This window comes from Leptinotarsa decemlineata, unplaced genomic scaffold, assembly GCF_025532065.1.
Source record: "Leptinotarsa decemlineata unplaced genomic scaffold, Ldec_3_MD MMD2_tig00004307_RagTag_RagTag, whole genome shotgun sequence".
NCBI classification, from domain to species: Eukaryota; Metazoa; Arthropoda; class Insecta; order Coleoptera; family Chrysomelidae; genus Leptinotarsa; species Leptinotarsa decemlineata.
Window position 1 is genome coordinate 4,855,395 of NW_027412606.1, and position 19,129 is coordinate 4,874,523.

The 19,129-nt window shown below is 32.7% G+C and overlaps 2 protein-coding genes across 3 annotated transcripts; both read right to left on the reverse strand.

The window, feature by feature from the left end:
- Positions 1–664: 664 nt before the first annotated feature.
- On the reverse strand, positions 665–15,039 carry Dnaaf5 (Dynein axonemal assembly factor 5). Its single transcript, XM_074178813.1, has 6 exons — positions 13,777–15,039; positions 13,174–13,655; positions 8,471–8,969; positions 5,996–6,286; positions 5,702–5,893; positions 665–905 (listed from the first exon to the last, which is right to left on the reverse strand). The coding sequence occupies exons 1-6, from the start codon at positions 14,702–14,704 to the stop codon at positions 763–765; spliced, it is 2,535 nt and encodes an 844-aa protein (XP_074034914.1). The 5' UTR covers positions 14,705–15,039; the 3' UTR covers positions 665–762.
- Positions 15,040–17,344: 2,305 nt separating this feature from the next.
- LOC111515627 (uncharacterized) lies at positions 17,345–18,270 on the reverse strand. 2 transcript variants are annotated; one of them, XM_023171842.2, is made up of 3 exons: positions 18,111–18,270; positions 17,941–18,021; positions 17,345–17,892 (listed from the first exon to the last, which is right to left on the reverse strand). In XM_023171842.2, the coding sequence occupies exons 2-3, from the start codon at positions 17,991–17,993 to the stop codon at positions 17,511–17,513; spliced, it is 435 nt and encodes a 144-aa protein (XP_023027610.2). In that variant the 5' UTR covers positions 17,994–18,021; positions 18,111–18,270; the 3' UTR covers positions 17,345–17,510. The 2 variants fall into 2 exon arrangements, with proteins under 2 accessions (XP_023027610.2, XP_023027611.2); XM_023171843.2 differs by lacking the exon at positions 18,111–18,270 and having other exon boundaries at positions 17,941–18,098.
- Positions 18,271–19,129: the final 859 nt, after the last annotated feature.

Below are 19,129 nucleotides of genomic sequence, written 5' to 3' on the forward strand. Positions count from 1 at the left end.
TTGCGTGCCTGTCTTGAACTCGTCGTTTGCGCAGACCTGAGACTGCAACTCCTGGGTCTGCGTGTAGAAAATTCAAACCAAAAATCACCCGAAGTGGGATTACTGTATATAGTATACTGTGCTAATGCGGATCTGCCCACGATGCTCTAGATAAAAATCTTCATGGCAAGCAATTTTCGACTCTATTGATGGCGGGGAGATGAAATTCAAACGCGAGTCTCCTTTTATCGTATTCGAGGGTGTATTTAAATCGTAGAATGGAATGATTCAATTTGTTTCAGGTGACAAATTCAATAATGAAAACAATATTTTCAATTTTCTGTAACCTCAGAATCGGATTTTTGCATATAATTTCCCAGATTCATTTTGTACATACTTACAACGTATTTCACGAAAAGTTTTTACATTTTCAGAATCAAATGAAAATTGTTCTTGGTTCTAGTATCATGCTGATGAAATTTTAGATTTTTTGTAGAAGTGGATTCATTTTTGAACATATACATACACAGTTCAAGAATTTAAATAAACTGATGTTAAAGTTAGGATACTATACCTACTCCTTGAAAAGTGCCTTGCATGATTATCTCTTTGAACAATTTGCTATGCACCTAAGTCTAGAGACTACTTGAGCATAATATATATTAGGCAATTTAATTGGACTGGATAGAAACGAGCAAATAATTGATTTATTTTCCTTTACAGAAACATATATAACAAAACATGCAATATGAAAATTATTAAGAAATGAAAAACGGTTTCGAATTATTCAATTTCTTCTATTTTCAAAACTTCCAAGCTTTCTAAAATTTTATCACATCCTTTTTTATTTCTCAGCAATGGTTTATGCCTATCAATTTTATGTAATAACTCTTTCTTGTTGATGATAGCAACCTCCTGAAGAGTGTCTGAAAAAAAATTCCCATTTTTTATTTGGTAATCATTTGTTTTGCTTAATGTACAAGTTCAACATCACCATATAATAAGCACATCAGCAGATTCAATGGCTGAAAGCAAGGTTGGATAATTTCAGACTGGAAAACTAGTGGAGTTATAGGGGATTGGAAAAAACAAAATTGCGAAATATATAGAGCAGGGGTTGGCAAGAAGTTTTAGGTGGGGTCCGGATACTGTGGGAAAATTTTAAATTTTATTGAGATCCAGAAAAAAACAACTGATAAAAATTAGGGGCTACCTATGTAGTATTTTGGTTTCAAATCAAATTCTGAGTTATAGAACACAATACCCAAAATTATTGTGAAAAACTATATCGACGGTCTTGAGCCAGTTTGGTTTTCGAGAGGAATAGCAAATTCGAAGTGAGTCTTCTATTGGGCGTCCGTTAATCTCGAACGATATTAATTTTTCAAAAAATTCATCTTTGAGAGAGATGTTTCACATACGTATGTCGAATCAAACATAGTGGCTAAATTTATAGCTAGTTTCTTATAATTTTCATATTTTTCCGAGACATGTTTCGTCCAAAATTCTCATTAGGATACCGTTTCATACATTTGCAAAGATACATCTTCTTGAATATCAATTTTCCCGCTTTGAAGTGATAGCTTTGACAGATTGAACAACTTAAGAGTTCTTTTTATATTTAAGAATTGCAATATCGTTTTCAAAGATATCCAGCTTGCGACGGAAAGCAGACAGTCTTTGTATCAGATCACATATCAATTTAACATTTCCTTGTAACTCTGTGTTGAGTACCATGTCACTATGTTGGAAAAGTTATTTCACATTCTCCGTCAAACCATGGCTGCTTCTATAAAGTAGATTTTTTAAGAAAATCCAGTCGAACTGATAGTATTGTAATACCCTCTGAGAAAGATGTAGACGATGCTATAACTGCAGATAAAATTGTTAAAGTATTAAATAATCCAATAAGAGATGGTTCAGGAAAAAGAGCTTTTTTCAAATTTATTTAATATTCCGTGTTAATTGATAAATAGATATAATTATATTCATTTTGTTTGTGATTTCCTTTTAGTTCATGAGAGGTGATATTTTACTTAAAAGCCAGAGTGAAATTAAGTTCTTTATATTTTTGTACTTATTAAAAACAATAAAACTCGTTGATTGTGTTGTTTTTTCCTTATATTCTGTAACAGATGTCCAAAATTGTCGTTAGCGTACCTATGAATAAAAAAATACGTATATTTTTCTTCCAATTTAGCCCCACATACGATATAACTATAATTTATGCGATATTCTTACCGATTCTAATATAACCCCGACCGATGGGGCTATTTTAGAAGGGCCTAAAAACACATTTTTTAACCCCCCGTAAGAAAGGGGACCTTTCTGTCATATGATAATATTTGGTTACATATAAACCCATCCAAATCGATTATCAAAATAATTTATTTTCAAATACTTTTTTTATAGATTAAAAATAATGCAAAAAAAGTCTAGAATAGCCCCGTTCTACGGTACTAGTTAAATTCTATGTGGCTTAAGAATATATTTTTTTATTTAATTAAAGCATTGCGTGCCTTATCTACGTAATAATTTATACTTGGTATACTTGGCGGTCCGAGGTTGGACCTTTCGCGATCCGCAAACGGACCGCAGTCCGGCTGTTGTGGCCGTTGATATAGAGGAATGAACCTCAAACAAGTTCTCAGAACATATGGAGAACAGTGGAGAATGAATAGTCATTCCGTGAACATAGTCGGCAGAACCACCTGTTATAAAGACGTGTCGAAAATCGAATAAGAGACGGGAGCTGAAATTTACTAAATGGGAAGGAATCTTCATTTTAGTTACCCGCTCGGATAGTACACATCAGTCTTCCAGACCGAAGTGTTTGCAATGTGCAAGGAACATTAATTTCACGCCTCAACCAATTGATAGATCAATATTTTCACAGACAGCCAGGCTGCACTTGGAGCAGTGATCGACTCAAAGGTTACATCAATACTGGTCTGAGAATGTCTTGAAGAACTGAGGAAAATGGCTGACAGAAATATATTGACTACGCACTGGGTGGCAGGATAGTTAGGAATCGTGGACAACTCTATTAGATCCTGAACCAGCTGTGGAGGAATCACAGGTAATGATGAAGCTGATGAATGCGCTAGACACCAGATTAGGACATGGACCAATAAGAAGCACACAGAGTACTGGACAAAAGTACCTGGCAAAAACACAATAGAACCTTCATTAGGGAACCGTCCGAGAAAAGAACCGGAGAACTACTTCAATATAGTAGGGATCGGCTCAGAATAATTACAGGGTTACTAACCGGTCATTGTCCGCTTAGAGGGCACCTGAATAAAATGGGGCTATACATCTTATGCGAATGTGGGTCACTGAATCACAGGAGGCAGGCAATATATGGACGTACGAAATTATGTTCAGAAGAATATGACGAACATCCAACACGGAACCTGTACAAACTAGTACAGGAAAGGAGACTGATGGAATGGGTGTCATGAGAAGATGGGAGAATAAACGCAATAAGAACAAGAGGCTACAGTGCTTTCTGGAGACTTGGGCTGAATGGACAAGTCAGACAGCTCCCAAGGGACCAAAAAAAAGCTGTGGAGATGCCTAAATCAATTCTTTAACAATGGTGTCGAGCTCACAACCATTTGTTACTAACGAGGAAACTATTAGGTAAGACGTCAAAACAATAGTGTCGTTATTAATCTCACTAGCAGTCTCAATCACTGCCTATGCGTTATTTTAATCCCGAGGCTTTCATTTTGAACAAAAAGCTTTGATGTTTATTTCTAAATGAACGATATGAACGAGATTTGACGGGATTCATCAACTCATTGGAAAAAACTTAATAGTATGTGACGCACTTAGGTCTTTCTTCGCCGATTAAATTGATACTGTAAAACCGACAACCAAGTATTTGTCACAAAACTCACAACGTTTACACATTGAAGTCGAAAGTATTTCATTAAAGCAGAGTCAGCTTATCATTATTACAATCATCTAAAAAACGTAATATCGTTTTTTCATCATTCCTACTTGTGTCAAATGCAACACAAAACCAAAAAACACTACTCATGCACACACTGGTGCACGTTCGCCGTTCGCCGAAACTACGACCTTAATCGAATCTGCATTCGGGATTTCTCGCGCTGTGATCGGTCATGTTCGGCGCGATGAATTTCATACAAGCGACATTTGCCGCGTCCACGTGCCTAATCATGTCGTGACTTAATTTGTGATTTACTTTGTTTATTACATAAATATTAAGTACCTACCTATTGTGATATCAGGTAACAACTTTAAATACATAATTTTATGTTTAATATTTTTGAAAAACCATTGATAATATTCAAAAGGAGAATCTACACCTACTTTTTTTTATTTTTTTTTAAACTCAAATAAACACCTCGCCTATTTTAAGTATTTTTATGGTGCAATTAATAATTGTTTTTCCTAAATGAGGGGTTGTTATGTTGATTATTAATAAGTGAAAATGTCGAAGACTGCATAACGTTGTGATTTAAAGATAAAAAAAATAGAGACTGACTGATGATAATAACGTTTTCTTTATTTTTCCCTCAAAACATAATCCTTGTGAGGAAGTTTCGGTTTCGGCCAAAACTGAGACCGTTGCCGACATTCGGTTTCGGTCGTAAAAACCAGTTTCGGTCGGACACCCCTAGTTTATAAAAACGTTTATAACAAGGTATGGTAAGGTAAGAAAGTTGAAGTATTGAGAAAACACACTTGCGTTCTAGATAAAAAAAAAGGTAAGGCAAGGTAACGCAAGGTAAAAAGTTGGCTGATTTCAACTTTGTGCGTTGCGTTCTTACTTCCACCAATTAGAAAGCGCCATACTACGAACTTTAACGGATATATCCGAATGGTGTAAAGGTAATGTCACCATATAAAGTTAAACGTCACATTGTGAAATTTGATTTTTCTTTTGATGGATATAAATACAAAAATTGCCACGATCGTGTCAATAGTAAGTGTCTATCTTTTACTCAAGAGAAAGAAACGAAAATGGAGGAGGTTTAATGTCAGACCCATTCTGAGAAGCAGAAAGACTCGGAGGCAATTTCAGTTATTCAAAAGAATGAAAAATGATGATCAATTTTTGTACACAAGAATGAACAAAATATGGTTTAAACATTCAGTGAAATTGTTAGCGCCTTCATTGTTAAAAAAAAGATATGGATCGATATCTCCAGAAGAGAAATTGGCTATAACACTCCAGTAAAGTGAATTGTTGTAATTGAAAATATATAGAAATGAAAGTTAATTATTTCATATAAGTGATTGCTGCTGTCAAGATTATGGAAATGGAATGTCAATATTTGTTTATGTATTCCTGCCAACCCAAAAATTACCAAAACCTATAATCACTATGGCAATTATTCATACTTTACTTTTTCGTGAACGTCAAAAAATGGATACTTTACCTTACCTCTCTGCATTATCTTACCTCACCTTGCATTATTATAAACTAGGGGACACAACTTATTACTGTCAAAAGGTTCAGATATGAGACTACGGACCCCATACAAATACTCGCAGACCGTCAGGGGTCCGCGGAACACATTTTGAGAAACATTGCTCTACTTAATACTTCCGCTATAATTATACGTTATGTATCCTACTAGTCAACAAAGACTACCCTTCAACTAGATGTGAATACATTGAATCATTTTTTTTTAAACGTATCTATAGGTTGAATATAAATCGGGAAAAACCATGTGGCACTTACCATATACCATGTTTTGGACATCTTCATTATCGTCATCGAAATGGGTCAAAAGAGTGTCGATAATCAGTTCATGATGAGCTCGGTAGTTGGCCTTTTTGAACTCTACTGGTACAGAATTTAAAAAAATTGGCAAATTCCTGAGAGCAGAGAATCGAACTTTTTCTGTTGGGTCATCCAGTCTTTTAAGAATCTCTAAAAAAATTAAACTTTGTCAACATTGGGTATTAAATCAGCTTATTGAAAAAATTACTTGCGATATCGGTAAAAATCATGAATTTAAAATAATGAACCAACCTGGATATATTTTGATTAGGTCATCAACATTCCACATATCTTTTTTGCAACACAGAGTTTTCAAGAACGCCAAACACTCTATGGCTATTTGACGACTGCGATAGGAGGCGTCTTCAAGCAAGGATATCAATAAAGGCAAGAGTTTTTCCGTCACAGGCCTCAAAGTATCATCAGAAAATAGATCTACTTCTGGAGATGGCATGAGAGCATGTTGAAGACACGCAGCTGCCATTGTTCTGATAGCTTCTGCTGACGCGCCAGGACGCCATACAAGGGAAGGGACAAAAATATCTGAAATGTTCAATTCGGATTTTTCATTTTATTTTTATATCTTGGAAATGATGAATTTGAAAAAAAAATCCTGACATTTGACATTTCACTCCTCTGGAATCAAAAAACTTATCGAATAAGATAAATTACAAAATTTACCCAAAAATCTTAGCGTGTTTAAATAAAAATTCATATACAAAATCATTCAATCACAACTGTATCAGTTTTGTTAACCTAAAATGTCGAAACTTGTGCGACCTGAGGATTGACGAGGCCTTAACTTTTAACGTGCAATTCCCAGCATGTATAAAAGTCAAATTCAATATGTTTCGAAACTAAATGAATTATGGGCAAATTTTGTAATTTTCTCCTTCAATTAGTTCATTTCATATAATTTTTTGATTCCAGGAGAGTGAAAACCCATAAACTTGTGTACCTGAATAACGTTCAAACAATACTAAGTATGGGTTCATTAATAACTTCGATCTAAATGGATCGAATAGTATATTGTTGTAAATTATCCCCTGGAAAAAATCACGCCGGCCACCGCTGCCCTCGTCGCTTCGAGAATATTCCTATCGGTTTTTAGGAATCTACTTTGAACTGTAATACCTCAGTGAATACTTATACAATTTAATTGAAATAAAATATAAGCTTGAAACTTGGAGAAACTAAACATTTGGAAAGTGTTTCATGCATGTTGACTTTTTTTTGTAAAATCAGTAGGTATAGTCGAAGTAAACGATATTGTGCACATTTAAAGTTAGCGGGACTCTCAAAGGCCAAAAAAACCAATACATAAAAACGAACTGGCTGAGAACTAGTCCACATGGACTGTAGAATTGGCAGATCGTATTGGATAATTTTTACTAACCGAGTTTTATGATTGGCTGAAGAGTCATAGAATTAAATTTGAAGTCATGTTATGGGTTATGGTAACAAATAAAAATCGGGGAATGCGGGGATGGTTATCGCCGTCGTGTTCAGTTCAGGAACTGATCGGAACTTGAGTGTTGAAATTCGGTGTTGATGCAGTTATAATTACTTAAAATTTTTGTTATCTGTTTAAAATGTGCCGTCTTTGGACAAGTACTAATAGTAATAACGAGTGTGACAACAACGCAGACTTTTTCCAGTGTAGTGATTCCAATAGCGATGGTGAACAATGCGAAAAAGAGATACCAGTGAATAAGATTCGGATGCATTTGAATATTGAAACACAGATAGTATGTTTCAATGTGTATAAGAATCTACATCTCAAGTTTGGTTTCGTGGAAAACAAACTACTACAAGCAACATCAGATTTGACCGAAATTCCTTTTTCAACTGTACGTAAATTAGTCAAAAACAAACCTTATGAACGAAAGACTCGATGTGATACAGGATTACCAAAACCTTTAGATATTCATCTAATAAAATCATTGAAAAAAAAACAATATACGACTGTTACGAAAGCAATGAGATGACCACAACTGAAATCATAAGGAAGAAATTGAATACTTCCAGCCATAACGTGAGCTGCTGTGACAAAACTCTTCAGAATTGGATAAAGAAACTAGGATTTAGATTTAAAATAATAAACAAACGTCAAGCAGTTATGGAAAGCAGAAGAATAGTGGAATTGCGTAATAAATACTCGGAACAAATAACTAAATATAGACAACAACAACGGCAAATTTCCTATTTGGACGAATCTTGGTATGACAGTTACAAAAGGATGGACTGGTGGTTCGAGAATGTATACGCCTGACATGCCTGCAAACAAATGATCGCGACTGATCATTGTGCATTGCTGAGGAAGTGAAGGATGGGTTCCAAATTCTTTAGAATTATGTGGAAAAAAGTTAATGTATTATATAATCAGAAATGATCATTGAATAACGAAGTTAGTTATTTGAACTGTACTTGAATACAGTTTTATGAATGAAACAATACAAAAATAACGACTGGATATTCGTATATTTACTTTAACAAAATATCTGTTTCTATAGTCTTACTTTATTAAAAAATGATTTTAACTCTGCATTGTTTTCATTTTTTTCCAATTCTTCGACTTCTTTTCAACAAGTAATCTATATTTTTCACCCCTAGGTTTTTTCCACATTAAACACAATCAATTTGATGAACAAAACGAACCAAAAATGTATAATGTAACCCTATATACAATCCCCATAGGAATCTGCATATCAAAAGAATAATAGTTACCTTGAATCAAGTTTTCAAGAAACTTTGTCAAATCCTTAGCTCGTTTAAAAATTAAATCTTTTTTCTCAAACGATGTTGCCAAAACATAAAACGTTTTCAGCCTCATTTCTGCATCACACTCGAGATCAAGTACATTTTCCAAAATATCATGAATACTTTGCAAGTTCAAACCAAAAGCTTCCTCAGATTGACTTAGAATGGTCAAAAATATGCAGGCTTGGTCGGTGACTGTTGTCCACAATTTAGGATTTTTATTGATGCGGTCTAATAATCTTCCTGTGTACAGCATCCACAATTCTTGATTTGTTTCCAGTTTTAGCCCAGTTCTCAAACTATCAAAAACAGAATCTGAGATTTCTGTTTCATTGTTAGGATGTTTGAGTGCTACGGTTGTAACAATTATCTTGAAAAGGTAATAGCCAGTTGAATTATTTGTACCATGGGAGTTTTTCTCAGACAATATTTCCACGCATTTTATCATTTCCTTCTGATATTTATCCTGTAAAAGGAATGAATAACATCCTAATAAACTTCATAGCAATATGCTATTATTGAAATAAGGTACGGATAAATTCAACTCCTAGTAATTTAAAATTTATGAGTGAAATCCACAAAACGCGAATTTTCAATTCTAAAAAGACATTTATTTTTCGAGTACAATTTTATAATAGAAGGTGTTGTATAGAAACCATTTAAAAAATTATAAGGTGTGTATACAAGTTAAACTACAAGGAGCCTACAGTAAACTCGTATAAACCAAAAACCTATTAGATTTGTCATCCTTACATAAATTCAAATCATGTACTTCATTCATTTAGCCAAAAATAAGCTCAAACATTCAAATTTGACTTTCAAAATCAATGGTGACCAACACAACCATTTGACAAGATATTCAGGCAATCTAAAATTAATGAAAACAAAAACAAATATTGGGCAAAATTCGATTTATTATAAAGGTATCAAATTTTACAATGAGCTGCCGAATGCTTTGAAAAAATTTAATAAACAAAAATTCCGGATTAATTTGAAACAATATTTCTTTGTATAGATATATTATCTGATGAGAACATTTTTGTTCATGTTGATAATATTGTATATGTGTGTATATGTATGTATATTTATTTCAATATTAAATTCTACAAAAAGGATTTGAAGCTTGTCTTGTGAGGTCATAAATTTAACAGTCATAAATCACTTATTGAGGAACAAGTACAAATCAAAACACAACAAGACCTCACATTCCTAGAGAAGATCTAACACAAAACAGAGTACCTAATGCAGAACAAATACAGGCAAATTTACCTAAAGTACCTGAAATACCTGAGTTAAGACGCTTTGACCAAATAAAAAGACAGACAACAGGATGACTAGTCCAGTTTGAGGGTGTCTAGAAGATGACAGTACCACCAACTGTCGAAAGCGCTCGCAGATAATTAATAGAAGATATAAAGCTTCAAATCCTTTTTGTAGAATTTAATATTGAAATATTCAAAATAAAGGAAAATTAGTTGCATCAATCAGTATGTATATTTATATTTTCTTCAAGTTTCAATTCTAATTTCGCTTTTTTTTTGTCTGTGCTCTGTTCGTACTTAGTTATGTTATAGTATTTTTTTTAATTATTGTTTTTTCCCTGCTATAAACATTGTAAGTTTCTTGGGAAAAATGAATGGTTATTATTAAAAAAAGTCTTTACTATCCCAAGAAACATTAAATGTTTATGAATAAGGATTACAAATTAAAAATGAAAATTTAACAAAATAATGAACAAGAAAAATCACAGATGAAAAAATTAATTTGAGCAAACAGTCAAAAAGGAAATTATTCAGATTGTATATCAGAAAATTTTCTTATGATTGGCTTTGAGAATATTTATAAAAAATTATGTATAATTCTATATCTTAACTATATTCATTAGGTATTTTTTCAATTGACTCTCAAAATTCAAAGCAATTGTGAATTTTTTTAATATCCTTTAGAATTGTATTATATATTATATAAATATAATATAAATAATATAATATAAATATAAATTATGTATTATATAAATTGGATTTGAAACGTGATAACGGTTTTGTTTATCTGGTATTATAATTATGAACATTACAAATTTTTATAAAATTTTGCTAGAATTTATTTCTTATTGACTGAATGAAGAAATACATTTTTTTGTTTGTATAGTGTGTTCAAATCTAATAAGTTGTTTGGTTTATACAATTTTACTGTTAAGTTTAGAGTGCGATAAATTATATACTCCTTTAATAATTATTTTTGGTAAAGATTTCAAAGGTTTTATTGTAAATTTATTGACTGATTTCCAAATATAAATAAGATAATGCAGTTGTGAGTATATCAGACTGAAATATATATTTTTCGAAAACTCAAGAGATATTCAGATTTTTAATAATTTTAATGTTTCGTCGATTGGTATATTCGTTAATTAGTATATTAAATTATTATCTGATTGGTACAACTGTTTGATATTCTTCTAGAAATATTCATAAATGATTTTTTTAAATTTGAAGTAAACTTCTGTTGTTCTAGCTGACCTGAAATTGTTTTCAAATTTTTATATCACTTTGAATTTTGTCATAGTTATCTGAAAAGTATACAATTGTTATATCGTCAGAAAATAATATATAGATCTCTGCGGTACCCCAGAATTTATTTTTCTTATAGTTTTTTTTTGATTTTCTATGCTAACATATTGTTATCTATCACTCACATAATTTGCAAACGAATTAAGGATATGCCCTCTGATGCCAAAATTGTTTAGTTTTGGGATCAATATTTCATGATGAATAGTATCAAATGCTTTATACGAATCTGAAGATCTAACTCAATTTTTTTATTATTGTTGCTGCCTATATACCTATACGAAAACCATACTAAACACTATATTAAAAATTATTATATGCATCAATCGTGATAAATTAAAAAAAAAACTGATATCAAGATTGACCAGTAGTAGTAAGGATACTCTTTTACGCCATTTTCACATATAGGATCAACTTTATTAACTTTCATATTGTTAGGTGAAATACTACTTTCAGAAGATTTCAAAAACACAAGAGAAAAAAATGAAATTTCATTGACTGCTTTTACAATATTGATACTAATTTCATCATACCAAAATAGATTCCACTGTTCTATCAATTACATCAATTTTAACTTAACTTAAAAGTCTAAAAATCATAGGCAAGATACTCTAATGTTTTTTAGGTCATATTGTAATGTGTGGAATGGCAGAAGATAATGTTTGTCCACTCACAACAAAGTAATCATTTATTATCTCACAAATTTCAGATGAATCATCAGTTTCATAATCATTTGATCTCATATTTTTTCTTTTCATTATTATCAGTATTGTTACTATTATTCAACAAAAATTTATACCATATCACATTCTTTTTCGAGTAATAATTAGTAAATTGGTTTCTATAATACTTTTAATTTTTTTCTCTTGTAGTTTCTTTAACCAATTTATTGCAGTGAGAATATTTTTCATTGAAAAATTGTGAATAAGGAAAAGTTTTTCATCAACAGATGCTCATTACTTTCTTTACTCAAATGTGTTAGTTGATTATCAAACTGAAGTTGTGAATTTTCTTAATTTTGTACTTGAAAGAACAAGAATTTAAAGTGTTTATTAAAAATATATGCATTATTAATATTTGGATAAAATTGTATCCTTCAAATGTAAATCTTTCATTTTAATACAAGAATTGTCCATTTCAAGGTCACTGATGGCAGACTTTGTAATGAAGAGGTTTATTTTTTGTATTTGTTATGAAATGATCAATGAAATTGCAATCTCTGACGAAAAATAAACAAACAGTGCCCCCAAAACACCAGAACTGCAACAATCTTTTCGACGTGCGTTTCACCAAATACGTCATCAACCCCCTTTTTGAGTCGCTCCTGGAAAACACGGGGTCGTTTATCTCGTTGAACTCCAAGTGGCACCGATTTGTTGAATCATCCTCAACGCGGTACTCCTCATCGACTTCGTACTATCCGATCATTCTCCTTGAGGCTGATCTCCAACTCCGCTAGTTCAGCCAACAAACGCCCTTTTTGTTCAACTATCTGTTACTGTTGAACCTCCAGTCATCGCTTAGGTGCGGCAACCTCCACCAATCTCTCACCCCTTTCCCGTACTGTCACCAGCTTTGCCTTTCCTTCTCGGAAAATTCTGACGAGTTCGTGATAGTCCTTGACTAGATCCGAGCTCCCTTGTGATATTGGCAGCTCCACCTCGCTGCCGGAGGGTTGAACAGCGAGGTGGTAGAAGTTGCTACCTGGACATTCGGGGCAAGCATCGGTAGTGGTGGTGCATTGCATTTCTTAGTCTACGGTTAGTAGATATATAATAAAATTTCATCAATTCGAAAATATCACAGATCTGGACTGCTCGTTCTCCCGAATTATCCCCACTTGACTATTTTTGTAGGGTCATTTGAAAGTTAACTACAAGAGACCAAATAACATCGATGGTTTAAAGGCATAATAGAGCAAGAATCAATCAAATCTTCCTTGAAACAAAAAACAATGTTTTAAAAGCGAGAGTTTAAAATTTAAACTTGAAAAATGACATTGTTGAACTGAAAAATGATGTTTCTGGATTTCCCTCATGAATTGCTAATCACATAGAAAGTAAATGTTTCTATTATTTATAGACGGAAATATATAATCTTCAATACCTTTCTGCTGTTGCAGATGGAGTCTTCTGCTAAAACCCTACTAATATCCTCTACAAAATCGGCTATGTACTCTTTCGGGGATCCTTTCACTAGCCCGGACAGTACAATCAGATGTCCATAATGGGCACCATCTTCAATAACTGGGATAATTAGGTCAGACCAAACGTTGTATCTCACAAAATAACCAAGAAGTTGGCTAGCTTGAATAATATTGTCAACCACTCGATTATCGTCATCTCGTGCAGCTGAATACATGGCTGGGAGAAGACTCTGAAGGTTTTGGGTAATACCATCTTCTGCATGTAGTACTATCGCACATAACAATTGGCTACAACGTACTCTCACATCCTCTTGCCAACTCATCAGCTCCCGTGAAAGTGCGGAAGCCAGTTTACTTACATTACGCTTCACTAATGTTCGGCAGCCCAAATTGGGACGAATTATGTTTTCGGGATAATATTTGGGAAGGTCAATTAGATAATCTAAAATAAAATTAATGAAATTCATTGAGTAGAAAATCCAAGAGCTCTAGAATTAGTTCAATGATAAATATTGAATATCCAAACTAATAATAAAAATAATAACCAATAGATAATTATTTACCTAACTCATCTTTCAAGTCTTTCTCATTTTCTTTTTGAAACTGCAATCCAACTTGCTCCCATAATTCTGCAGCTTCATTTCTAGTCTCAACCACTTCATCATTCAAGCCAGTCAGGAGCAGAGGCAAAATCTTGTGAAAAAATGAATATCGATCCCTGTACTCTAAAAGCCACCTTGCTGCCACTTGGCCAACAGTTTGTCTGACAATGGGAATTTGATCGAAGAGTCGCTCTGCTAAAGGGCCTACTACTTCATTCAAACCGTTATGATCACAATGCATTACTATTTCACCTATAGCTTTTATAGATTCTACTCTGATTTTATATCGCTGATGCCCAAAACAGCTCAAAACTGGTTTGATTAAATTTCCGGCTTGACAATGAAAATCTCTGGGGAGAGCATTAGCTAATTTCAAAATGAGTCGACAACTTAGCTCTTTCATTAATGGAAATTTATCCTTCACTGCTTCAGCCAATATTATGACTGAATCATTTAGAAATGGTTTTAGTTGATTGGTATTAGAATATTTGGTAATAATTGCATCAAGTAGCTTTACCATCTGTAAGCGAATTTCTTCTGATTCCTCTATCAATTCAACACTACCAATTCTTTCAACCAACAAAGGAAACACATATGATAGGTAATAATCATTAATAGGTAATTTATCAATAATTAAAAACTTGACAAATTCTATAGCCTGCTCTCTGACAGATTCGGTTTTATCTCTCAAACCATTCAAAGTATACATATATGTCTCACTGAAAATATTCCGAAGTTCTTGATTGCTCAATTCACTGTGACTTCTCAAATATTTTTCGATACTTATATATGCTTCTTTCCTGATTTTCCTGTCAGAACTCTGAAGTCCAAGACACATCTTTTTTAGGCCTACAATGGTATCTTCAGACCCCTGATCTTTCATATCCATTGCAAAACGAATTCACTTATGTAGAAAACACGAACTTGTCTTCAGTTACTAATGTTGAGTTATGATTTAAAATAGCACAACCCTTCTAAATATCAGCCTAATCTGTTACCAGTTACCATAACAATACTAGAAATTAAATCAATCATAATAAATCTCTTTTTATTTATCATGTTGGGTGTTTGTTTCCCGCTGTACTAATACTAATTAAAAAGCATTTCCAACGCATAACTAGGTTAGATTCGATGAAGTTATTACATCTGTAAAATATAAACAAATAAAAATATTTTGATCATTTCAATTCAAACAGTGTTGCGAGATTTTCTTGACACCTCAATAGTGTAGTTGTGGATGTAGTATTCTGTGACAGTGTAGTATATTCCAAGGCCACAGTTTGTATATAGAGGGGGACTTACGAACTGTTAAAGATTTTTGGGTCCTACGTCTGTGACGTCATTCGAGGGAAAATAGCGCTAAATTTGAACTGATATTATAAATACAAACAAATATCAGTCAGACCAACAGAAGAGTCTCCAACAGAGCCTATAAACATGAGCTGGCTGTCCATGAATCAGATCCAGCACCATCCGCTTTCAAACACCATCCTGAATCAAGCTTATTAACTTCGAAAACACCAAAACCATTGCCACCGAAAAACAATCCAGGCCAGATTATCTCTTTCATAGAGATCATTCCTGTCACACCATAATACATTAAGGAACATTACCTGTTCCACAAAAATAATGTCTTTCAAAGAATATTTACTAAGCGAGTTTTATAATTCCAATGTTCTTCAATGTGATCAAATATGTTTCAAATTGACCAATGAGTTGATTCACCGTTGGATGAATATTGGACGGCTCAATAAACTTACTACTCTTAATAACTAAAATACGAGGGTTTTTGTTAGCTTTATTCTAGATTCTTTAATTTTTCATTTGTACTGTGAAATCCCACTTACGTAAAGTTTGCCTGAGAATAGTAGCCTCCAAAGTTAATGCAAATTTGTGTTATTTTCACATTTTTGTATGTTCATTATTGTTTGGAAGAATGTTATTTTCAACACATGTTTACATAGGTCCACAAACCACTTACTCTAATAGGTCATGTATTTCAGAAAATTACAGAACAGGGAGTGTGTGACCTTGCTAGCCTATGCAAATCACGGAAACAGATACACACTATTACGCACTCAGCCTAGTATCTCAGTAATTTTAAATCAAGACCAAAGCCTATTATTTGTTATTGTATACTATTAGTTGTTATCTGCAACTTCATTTACGTGGACTTCAGGTTTTAACTGATTTTCTACCAACAATATATTGAATATTACTGGAGTTTTTTCCCTACACCAAACCATTATTTTAACACCTCGACATGTGTTTCGATCACCAAGTGATCATCTTCCAAGAAGATCAAACTGTTGTTAATTTATAGTGTTATAATTTATAGTTTTCATTTTATTCAAGTCTTATTATTATGTTCAGATAATCTTTATTGTATATTAGGATGTGCATTCCTATTTGAAATGACTAATTTCCATTGATACAAAAGATAAAATAAAGTCATAATTCATAATAGTTCTTACTTGTTTGTTGAATTCACCCAACCAAATCACTGATTTGAGCAGCTTTTTCGTAAGAATAGAACCTCTTATTTAATATACTGAAAACTGCTTATTTTTACACCAAAATTTCGATATGCTTTCTACCGTCAACCATAAAACCAGATAGTCAGTTGTAATCATCTTATGTTAACAGAAAAACGTTGTGTCAAATGAAAGCGTTTAAGGTTTGAATTTGAGGATATCGAAAACATTGAGAGAATAGCACATTTATCCTGATTTTAAATGAACTATAAAATCAAATAAATTTCAACTGTCTCTAGTTGAAATACAAATCTATATAGTTAATATTCAAATCTATTTACCAGTGACTTTGCTGGTGTGGACTGCAGTTGTTAGGTTTTCCTAGACTACATAGCCAGCCATTTTTTGATATATAAAAACATCATTTTAAAAACTGTAAATATAGTTTCAGACAAATCAACAATATTTTCATAGAATTTTTGTTTCCACAATTACAAATTTTTTATTTATGAACTGATTTAAATAAATCAAAAACTAAATGTTACGCCTGAAGAAGTTATTGTATAGCGAAACACGTTTTGCAGGTTTTGTAAACTGTTTAGTGAAAATCTAGCAAAATAACGTTTCTTGAAATATATGTATTGATTTGCATCGGTATTTTAGACAATCTTTATAATGTGGGGCCATTTAAAAAGTATAGAATATTATTTTCATGATTTTCCCCATCTTATAAAGAAGGTTATGAAATAAACCGATACAAGTAATTGTAAAATTTTTGCTTTTAGACTTATTTCATGAAAGTAACTTTTTTCTTCTGTACTCTCCTGACTAACTGCTGTGGTGAATGTCCCACATTTCACCTTTATCACTCATATCAGATGTACGTAGGCATATGTTACGCGAATTTACATATATCATAAATACTTATTATGACTGGACTGATCCGTTACTTGATGAAAATTAATAAAACTATGTAGTATTATTATTTGATTATTTTACTATTTTTTTTCAGTATGAACACGCCTGAAGAAGCTATTATAAACAAAAAAAGGGAGTGATTTTCATAAAGTATCTGCTAATTTTTTATTATTCATATGCAATTATATCTGTTTGCCTTCAAAATTGAACAACAGAGTTTCAATTCAGTTTTCAAAGACATCGAAGTCATCATAAACATGATTGGTAATTGGTAGCCAAAATAAAACAACTTCAAGAACTGTACTAGGAAGATATACTAGATTTTTCTTCCTCAATCTCATTTAACCTGTCAATAATGTCTTTAGTGGGTAATCCATGCTTCTTATTGTACTCAAGAGATTGTTTCAGTTGAAATTCTTCAAGCCCATGTATCCGGCTGTATAATGAAGTGCTGAGATCCGCATCAATGTCATTTTCCTCTCTCAATATACAGAAGTAAATCATGAATAGAGTCATGCTCACGACTATAACATAAGGTTCATACCAAAGCCTTGATTCATTTTCTCCTGTTCTAGTTGTATGGGCTTTATAAGTTCTGGCTGCACTAGACGAAAATTTAATAGGTCCATCATCTAAAATTTCTTCCTTTGGTTTTCCCTTTGTGCAGAAGTTAGTTTTTGGAAGTCTAGATAAAAAAAATTAACAAGGGATAATTGACTCACACTGATCTTACCTATAAATACATCTGCACATTCCATAGTTCACTAGAGACCTGAGTCGATACATAATGTTCAAGTAAGTTCCACTTTAGTATCTATAAAAATAAATAATTTTCATATTCAATTTAGAATATGGGGTTAGGTTCTTTATTTTTCATTATTTCACAGAATAATATATACTTACTTTATATATAATATCTATGGTTGAATGTCTGAAAAACAAATCCGAATTCAAAGTCAGTAATATCAAAAGACTAATTAGTATAATCCTTCTGCACTCTATACAAATATTAAAATAATTGCGAAAAATTTTAAATTCGGAAAATAGGCAACATAGAACAGATCAATTTCCAAATCTTTAACACGGGAGCCGGTTGCAACTGTTGCGAGACGCTACAGTTGAAAAACTCGAAGTAAAAAGTCTTTGAAAAGTTAGTAATTTTCATTTCAATTCAAGTTTCCATCTACCCAGGCGAAAAAGCTGCAGTTATGAAGAGAGAAGTCTATATAGAACAATTTTCAACATAGATAGACAAAATGACTAAATCCGCTTCAGTAATTGCGAAAAATGTTTCCCTAGAAGATTTCTATTTATATTATCATAGGAAAGGTCATGCACTAGATGATTGTGAAAAAAATTAAGCAGATGATGTAGAGACGAGGTACTGCAACCAAAAGAAAACTTTGTTTTTCCTGTGTGAAAAGTTAACATTAAGACATCAAACGAACAAAAGATCAAGATGCTTATGTGAAGCCGATGGTTGTAAAAAACCTTATCACAGACTCCTTCATAAGAACGTTTCCGACCCCTGATAAGAAAACATATTCCGAACCAGTTCATGGGTTGGTCGTGGAGATAAGAACGAATTACCAAGAATAGTGTACCTTAGTTTACATAGGCCAATTTGTTTTTATAGAGACTACAACTTTTTGCCATGAAGCATTGATTGTTTCTGTGATAGACAAATCGATTGCTGAACAACTGGGACTGGAAGGCAGAATGCAACCTCTTTAGATGCAGTGGACCGACAATATCTAGAAAATTTTATTCCTACAAGTAATCAAGAAAGACCATTTTCAAAAATTATTAGGTCAAGATACAAATTCACGCTAATTTAGAAAACAGGAGAGCCAACCTAACGCTGAGAAAACAAATCTTGGTTCGCTCACATCTATAATCATGAATTTTCTGATGAAGCTCTG

Bases quoted from the DNA above. Each gene is read 5' to 3' on its own strand.
- LOC111515627 (XM_023171842.2), bottom strand. From the start codon at position 17,993: ATGTATCGACTCAGGTCTCTAGTGAACTATGGAATGTGCAGATGTATT. The intron at 17,893-17,940 runs GTAAGATCAGTG...TTTTTTATCTAG, and splicing joins ATGTGCAGATGTATTTATAG to ACTTCCAAAAACTAACTTCT.
- Dnaaf5 (XM_074178813.1), bottom strand. From the start codon at position 14,704: ATGGATATGAAAGATCAGGGGTCTGAAGATACCATTGTAGGCCTAAAA. The intron at 13,656-13,776 runs GTAAATAATTAT...ATTTTATTTTAG, and splicing joins AGACTTGAAAGATGAGTTAG to ATTATCTAATTGACCTTCCC. The intron at 906-5,701 runs GTAAGTGCCACA...ATTTTTTTTCAG, and splicing joins TGTCCAAAACATGGTATATG to ACACTCTTCAGGAGGTTGCT.